General features: G+C 37.0%; 1 protein-coding gene across 1 annotated transcript in view; it reads left to right on the forward strand.

The window, feature by feature from the left end:
- LOC107675839 (MAP kinase-activated protein kinase 2-like) overlaps positions 1–8,491 on the forward strand; it is a 52,260-nt gene extending 43,769 nt beyond the window's left edge. Inside the window, exons 2-10 of the mRNA XM_016470313.1 lie at positions 1,762–1,901; positions 6,787–6,851; positions 6,985–7,064; positions 7,163–7,289; positions 7,394–7,469; positions 7,605–7,729; positions 7,870–7,955; positions 8,068–8,148; positions 8,266–8,491. Coding sequence (XP_016325799.1) covers positions 1,762–1,901; positions 6,787–6,851; positions 6,985–7,064; positions 7,163–7,289; positions 7,394–7,469; positions 7,605–7,729; positions 7,870–7,955; positions 8,068–8,148; positions 8,266–8,415 — 930 coding nt within the window. The 3' untranslated portion in view covers positions 8,416–8,491. The remainder of the gene's footprint in view (positions 1–1,761; positions 1,902–6,786; positions 6,852–6,984; positions 7,065–7,162; positions 7,290–7,393; positions 7,470–7,604; positions 7,730–7,869; positions 7,956–8,067; positions 8,149–8,265) is intronic.
- Positions 8,492–8,699: the final 208 nt, after the last annotated feature.

The following is an 8,699-nucleotide window of genomic DNA, read 5'->3' on the forward strand; positions in this document are numbered from 1 at the left end:
GACAAGAGAGAATGTATGCTGGCTGATCCCCCCCCCCTGTGCTGCAGTACAACATGCCTTAAAAGTGTCTGCATTTGTGTTTTCATGAAGAAATAAACTTTAGAAGTTCCAAATCTGTATTATGTTTGACAATTTTAAGCTGTTTTGTCAATGTCATGTATCCCAGTGTTCATTTTCTTTGTGCTTTCCATTCAGACTCCTTGAATACAGTTCTTTTGTCTGAATGGGCAAGTGTGTCATGCCTTAGTTTCCTTTGTAATAGGAAGCATTTTGTTTCTCCTCTCATAGAAGACTAGAGATGTCCTTTGTTCGGAGGCCTAACATTAATTGGAACATTTAAAACTCTCCCTATTATCCTAAAAGCAGAAAAAAGAGGCTGTAAGTCTCTGTGTACTTAACACTCCAAATGTCTCTTTCAGAGAGTTATTTTTAACCTTTTAACCTTTTTTTAAAGGTTATTTTTAACCCTAATTAGCTTTGCGGCTGGACCATACATTCTGCTATCAGTGACGTTTCAGTCAGGTCTAGGAATGGGAGTCTATATTTGACATTTTCAGTGATGTGATTGCTCTTAGCAATCATAAAACATGGCGCAAATTTCCAGGGCTCTGACTTGGGAGTGAAACTGGATGTTCCATTTAGACAGAACATTTAAGGTATAGTGTAGAAGGCCATCATTTAAAAAAAAAAGAAAAAGAAGGACATTTATCTATACTTACAGTCTTTACATTTGGGCAAAACCATTGCTTAGTTGACTGCAGTAGATTATATGCGTTTGTCTTGGGATGTGTGGAGTTTAATTGGGTTATGAAGGGATTTATGAGGTCACTCACGTAACATTTAAAAGAGTAGTATTGCAATGTTTTAGTGTTAAACTGAATACAGTACAAAGCAATGTTACATTCAATTTCTTTAGTGGATGATCATCTACAGAAATCGGCAGAATCTCACAAATAAATAGTGGACTAGAGTATGATCAGTTTTATCATGATTGTCTGATAGTTGTGCAATGAATTTTATGTAAATCACCACCCAGTTCCTTCCCTTATATACACCATTCGCTCTTATAATCTCATACTAGGAATTGACAGAAGCACTCCAAAATGACATCCATGATTGACCATCAAACCACATTAACTGTGACCCGACTTGACTGAATTAGTCACTACACTGGAGCTGTCCCAAATTAAAGAATTTCTAATGGATATGATCAGTTTAAAATACCATGCTGTAAGATAACTTGGACTAAACTGTACAATAATGTAAATGTAAAAAGTGTAAAGTAAAAAAATGCATGGTGTTAGTATGATGTTGGCAAAAACATAATGCCTAGATCTTGATGTATTAAGGGGTTGTTACCTGTAGGGGGAGGCAAAACTCTACAAATCTGGTTAGTGGCAGATAAAAAAATAGACGTGTGTGTGTGTGTGCGTGTGTGTGCGTGCGTGTGTGTGTATGTACAGTGGGTACGGAAAGTATTCAGACCCCCTTCAATTTTTCACTCTGTTATATTGCAGCCATTTGCTAAAATCATTTAAGTTAATTTTTTTTCCTCATTAATGTACACACAGCACCCCATATTGACAGAAAAACACAGAATTGTTGACATTTTTGCAGATTTATTAAAAAAGAAAAACTGGTATGTATGTGTATAGAGAGAGAGTTTGTCCTTTTTATATAATATATAAGAAATATAAATTGTAAATATGTATATGCTTTTGCAACTAAATAACTTGGTCTCCTTTTCATCTTCTCTTTAAGATGCTTCATGACTGTCCCAAAGCTAGGCTAGAAGTGGAGCTACACTGGCGAGCCTCCTCATGTACCCACATCGTCAGGATTATTGACGTCTATGAGAATCTGTACCAAAACAGGAAGTGCCTTCTTATTGTAATGGAGTGGTGAGTCATCAACTTCATCATCTTTTGCTTCTTCAGTATAGAGATCAAAATGATCAGTTTTTTGTAGTCTTTTCTATATTTCACTTCCTTTTTGGACAACTTTCCATTTATAAGCAATTTATAATTCTGTGAATATGGATGTTCCATTCATAAACGGTTCACCTGGAGCAACCCTAGATTAGGTTCTTAGTTTCATGGTAAATGCTGATCAGGCATCTTTATTTCCTGGATCATCCCAACTTGGTATTAAACCTGCGATTTTTGCTGTTGTGGCCCTTATTCTTAACCATCCGGGCTGTAAAACTGCCAGATTATTAAAATCATCAGGCAAGTTAAAGGAGCTTGACTTAAAGCGTTTTTTTTTATATAGAAGTAGAGTCATTATTATGGGAACAGAAGTCGATTTTGTTTCATTAGTAACATTTGGGCAATTACAGTTTGAGTATAGACATTTCATGAGCAATATAATGACTTGACATTTGCAGTGCACCCAGCATTGTGTCTGTTTGTGTCCTGAATTGCATTGTCATAAAAGCCTTGATTCATTTAGTTACTCTTTTTACACAGCCCCTTAACTCATTTGTAATGTTTTGCCGAGGTTTCAGTGCCTCATCTGTGTAAATAGTTTACCAGCAGGTGTTTGGAGGTTACTTACGGTAAACACTCATACACCTATGTGCCCCTTTCACGTTTGAGAAAATTCAGAAGTCCCCTGTCTGATGACGTATCTCCTTATGTGGTGACCATTCTTCATATAGACTATATTTGCATTTATACTATAGTTGCATAACCAGACACTGTTGTTTCCCTCACTTGCAACATGTATGCTAGCAGGTACCATCCTTCTCTGCTTACCACCATTGTGCGCTCCTTAGCAAGGCAGTTGAACCCAGGTTGCTTGACTGGGACGGTCCCTGCTGTAATCAAAATGCAAGTCGCATGGATCCGAGTTCTCGTATAATGACGCAAAATAATAATGTTTTGGTTAAGTCTGCAATAGACTACTTAAATTGCAAACTACTGATATGATTATTTAAAAGAGTTCAGGGAAGAGAGAATGGCATTGCTGTGAAAGTGTTTTAGTACAGGTCATATGGTTCGTCAACATTTATAGATCTATTTATTTATTAGATCTATCAGTCAGTTCAGTCAGAGAGTTCCGAGTTAACTGAAACATTCACAGAAACTTGCTAACTCCAATACAGTTTTGCTTTCGAAATTTAAACTTGAGACGTTATAAAAACATCTTAAAGGTGACATATCATGAAAATCTGACTTATCCAGGTTTTAAGTGCTATAATAAGGCCCATGGTGCATCTACCAACCAAGGAAACGTGAAAAAGATTAACTCAGTAACTTTGTTTTGGTAAGCCTTTTTCTGCAAGCGTCTGAGAAAAGGAGCGCGTCTGATTTCGCTCCCTTGGTAACGTGGCTAAGGGATCTCATTATAATATTACCACCCCTTAATCTGTAAATGTAATACACCCACAGTGCCGTCATTGTGTTTTCGCAAGCGACAACGGTGTACCAGTTCTAATGCCATGGCGAAAGTTTGAGCAAAACATGCTAACTGTTCTGTCTTTGGCTGCACAGACGAGCACAGAACACTATTTAGAGTCCCAGCCTCAGAGGAGACAAGAGAGCAGTGGATTTATTGATTTATTTAATGTATATTGCTGCTGCCACACAGATCTAAAATAAAACCGCGATTTATTTCCCAGCAGTTTACCTTCACAGACATAACCAACTGTTTTTGTAGCTCATGTGTGTTTTTAACGTAAACTTGTGTGTGAATGAGAACTTAGTTTAGTACTCACATGCTGTGACAGCCGCTTTCTGTCCGTGTGCTTCGGATGTGTGCTCTCAGAAACCCGTATATCAGAAGTTTAAACACATATGGTTTAAAACGCATGATTTCAGCACGATAAACATGATAATCAGAACCAAAACAGATGTTTTTTTTAGCAGGTATGAGCTGTAATGGCGCAGCTCTATTCTGGAAGAGGGAGCGGGGAGCAGCAGCTCATTTGCATTTAAAGAGACAGGCCCGAAAAACAGTGTTTCTGCTTCCACTCAAAATAGGCATTTTCAAAATGATATAATAAATGATCTATGGAGTATTTTGAGCTGAAACTTCACTGACACATTCTGGGGACACCAGAGACTTATATTCTATATTGCCTGGATGAAATCTCCAACAGGTTGAATTGTTTGATGTACCATTTGTACAGAGGTAATGTGTTTGTCGTGAAATGCAATCTTACATCAAATTTTTTTTTATTTTCAGCAAAAAATTATTGTCATCATGATATATTTTCTTATCGTGGAATAAAATTACTCATATACTCATAAGACTGAATAAAAATATTACTCATAAGACTGTATAAGATATAGGCTTTTGGTCATATCGCCCACCTCTAATTTGAATATTCTATATATATCCCCCAGACTGTGCACTAAATACATAATATTTTCAGAGTATTATTTAGTATTGCTTCCTAAGTCAATTTGTGACACCATCTTGTCTAGTTTCAACATGATTTGGCTATCTGAAATGCATGCTTTCACTGAAAACATCAAAGTGATGTGCTTGTGACATTTCCATTCAAGTGTTTGATCTTGAACTCACACACCTATGTTGTATCAGATATGATGATGTGAGTATCAGAAATCACACCTCCTATTTTCCATTTCTTTGATTTGATCATTCTCATGGTGTCACATATGTGCTGACTCACACATTTTCTTTACCGCCTGTTTTGTAGGAAGTCAAAAACTTTGTTTGTCACCACTGTTGTTTACCAGCAGATGTGAGCTTATGTGAATTTTTAGGGTGAGGATTCTTAGAGTTTAGAATTTAAGTGTTTATATATATATATATATATATATATATATATATATATTTATATATATATTTTTTTTTGTATTGTCAAAAGTAAAAAATTTAAAGACACTGACTATCAATGCGATGACAACTGATAGTTTTTGTGCTATAAAAGGTTACCGATCTTTTTAGCGGAACCCATTTTGATGGAAGGTCGACTATATGCATAGTGTGGAGGTTGGTCACACCCTTGTATTCTGCACAAATGTTGAGTTTGCGAAATGTCTTCATCTAAATGTACCAAATAACAGAGAGGAGGTCACTCTGTGTTTCTACTTCTGTGACCTCTCCTTCCTGTACATTTCCTTATTTCTGCACGATAAAATCTTATGTACATTCCTAACTTCTTTAATATTCCTTTTTGAAATTAATTTTGACCATTTTGACTCTTTGCATGTCACAGATGCTCTTTGTTTGATAGGTGCAAAAATAAATCAATACATTCCTTTTCTTCTGCTTTGCAGTCCATTGTCTCCTATTAAGAGCATTGTTTCATGGATGATGCAAGATTTCATGCATCATTTTGATGTAAGAGACTCATAGGGAAGTGTAGTGTTTTTTAGAAACCGTTGATTCTTTCTCTGTTTGTAAGATGGAAATGAGTGTGTGAGGAGATTCCAGACATGAGTGATAGTGTGGTATCAGTGGCTCTTGGGGTATCATTAACGTCTTATAGAATCATCCATATATAACTGCTGGTAGTCATAATGCAAATATTAAAATAAGCTGGTTGAAGGTATATCATAGATTGCAAAGATCATGAATTAATTACAAGAAATCAGGCCAGAGACATCCAGCTACTCAGCACGCAGGAAACAGAATCTACAGGTCATCAGAACTGAGTGTGCGGCAGGTGATGGAAATGGAAAATGCCAACACTGATGTTCAGCTTCAAATATGGCTTTTCTAAGAAAAGTTACACATAGAAATTATGGTACAACCCAACCCTTCAGTGTTGCTTTAGTGTTTTGTACCATAAATCATATGCTTTTGACATTTCAACGCTTAAGCTTGACACTTTTTTGGCACATTCAGCTATAGTATATAATATATCGACTGTCGGATAGGACACGAAGCGTCTGGCTGAAAGCAGTAAAATGTGATGTGGTTGTTCATAGCCCCTATCTCACAGTGAGTTAGGCTTTTTCAGTCAAACTCATACAGTGTTATTTCTGTCGGGCTTTTGATGATTTCACCTGAAACTGACTGCAGTTCTAGGTGAGCTGTAGAAATAAAACTCGCCCTGCACACTGTGGCCCATAGTGGAGATGTGAGAACAGCATGATTCTTCGCGTTTACATATATGTACATGGTTATCAGCAGTTTGCACCCCCTTTCACACATTCTCATGCTTTATCATTACAGTAACGGATGTGCTAGCAGCACGTTAAGTAGACTAAGAGTTTTTAACCCCCCCCCAATCTTCCTCATTTCTGATGAGAGACAGAAAGTCTTTCTAAGCCCACTGACCCAATTTCTCGCAACTGGCAAGTTTTCAAGAAATGGAGCTCACCCGACTTGCACACCTAGCAGTGGTTTGCGTATAATCGGAAATGATAACCACAATGATGACATAGGGACAACGGTGAAAGGTCCCCCCTTTATGTGTGTGGTGTTTAATGCATTTGTTTGTACAAAGTAATTTTTTGTGAGTTTTAGCACGTATACATCTGGCACTCCGAAATCATTTGAACTCTCAATGCTTTTAGAGGAAACATTGCCATAGCTTCCTGTCGCCATTTCTATTTCAAATCCACTGTTGTACATTGATTCAGAAATGTGATGGTTAATAATAATAATAATAATAGTAAATGGCCTTGTATAGTAAATACATCTTGCACTTTTCACTTAATGTTATTACATAATAGTTTAATATCTTTAATAATTTTTTTTTTTTTTTTTTTACAATTTTAATATTCTTTTTTTCTCCACTAATACGATGTTACTTGATATATTTTGTGATATGTCAGCTGATTTTTGCTTTATGCATTTGTTTTGAAGCATGGATGGTGGTGAGCTGTTCAGTCGGATTCAGGACAGAGGGGACCAGGCATTTACTGAGAGAGGTACCGGCATTGTCTACTCTCTTTTCATAGTGTATATAAATATGTTTAAGAATGTCAAAATAATAAATAGGCCCTTTTGCCACAATACTTAATTCAATATTTTAATTGTATTCTTGTTCTGTTGGCTTTTCAGAGGCTTCTGATATCATGAAGAGTATAGGAGAGGCCATTCAGTATTTACATGCAATAAACATCGCACACCGAGACGTCAAGGTAATAATCTTATGATGACCAATATTGATGAAATTAATGAAAATGATTTTGCCTTCATGGTTTTCTTAACTGAATATGACTGAAAATCCACTTTGCAGCCAGAAAACCTCTTATATACCTCTAAAAGGTCCAACACCCTTCTCAAACTGACAGACTTTGGGTTTGCAAAAGAGACAACCTCACACAACTCTCTGGCCACCCCTTGCTATACTCCTTATTATGTTGGTAAGAATATGAGAATTATCAGTAAGCAGGTGTCAGGATGGCCATTTGATCCCACTCATAAAACCTTTCCATTTGTAAGTATTTTCATCTTTTTCATGTTATAGCCCCAGAGGTTCTTGGTCCAGAAAAGTATGACAAGTCCTGTGACATGTGGTCTTTGGGTGTCATCATGTATATTCTGTAAGTGAATCTGTCTCGTATGTTGTGCATACACCATTTTTCTCTGTCTAGGCCTCTATTTAAATGGGTTTTGTCACTCTTGACCTTGTAAAGTGTGTCTGATATATTGCAACTCTCACTTTATTCAACTTCCAGGCTCTGTGGTTACCCACCTTTCTATTCCAACCACGGATTGGCTATATCCCCTGGTATGAAGAAACGAATCCGCATGGGACAGTACGAGTTTCCAAATCCTGAATGGTCGGAAGTTTCAGAGGAAGGTATTTGGCAAGTTCCTGTTTTGTAAAAGCAACTTGAGAAATCGTTCTTAGAATGCTGTTATCTTCAAGTCATTCGTTTCGCGTGTTTCTTTCTAAGAATGATTATAGATTTGAGTGACTCACTCTTCCTATTTTTGTAGCGAAGCAACTCATCAGAACATTACTGAAAACTGAGCCGACACAAAGGATGACCATCACAGAGTTTATGAACCACCCCTGGATCAATGTGAGTGATTATTAGCATTATTTTATGCATTCTGTGTTGATCTAGACAAATGGGTTTCCTTGGTACATTATATTTGACTTACTATGTTATATGGTTATTTACGTGGCTATAGCAATCAATGGAGGTACCACAGACCCCCCTACATACTAGCCGTGTTCTGAAAGAAGAGAAAGACACATGGGAGGATGTCAAGGTGAGGCCTCCCACAACAAAAAAGTCTTCTCAGAACATCTGACATTTTTTTTGCAGTCACTGCACCTCAGATCCATATCTTCATTCTGTTTAATGCTGCTATGTCTGTGTTCCACAGGAAGAAATGACTAGTGCCTTGGCAACAATGAGAGTTGACTATGAGCAAATCAAAATCAAGAGGATTGAAGACTCGTCCAATCCACTGCTGATGAAGAGGAGAAAGAAAGCCAACAATATAGCTCCTGAAAACGAGACGCCCGCTTGCTAAGGACACATTCACTCTGTAGCACATGCACACACACATTTTACACTCGTACATCAGTTGAAAAGTTTGATTTAAGGAAGCAATATCTCAACAAAGAAGTTAAAGCAAGAGATTTTTTTTAATATTTGTTTTTAATCACTCAACATCTGTAACTAATACACCACTTCGCTACCAAAAGAAAGTGGCTGTACAATTATGATACAAGACTATACATTTTGGAGTTGTGAAGCAGCCGACGTCCACTAATTTGCTCCTTAAAGTGTTCACAAATACTGTTTTTCACATGG

The sequence above is a fragment of the Sinocyclocheilus anshuiensis genome, unplaced genomic scaffold, assembly GCF_001515605.1.
Source record: "Sinocyclocheilus anshuiensis isolate Anshui unplaced genomic scaffold, SAMN03320099.WGS_v1.1 scaffold1640, whole genome shotgun sequence".
In the NCBI taxonomy this organism is placed as follows: domain Eukaryota; kingdom Metazoa; phylum Chordata; class Actinopteri; order Cypriniformes; family Cyprinidae; genus Sinocyclocheilus; species Sinocyclocheilus anshuiensis.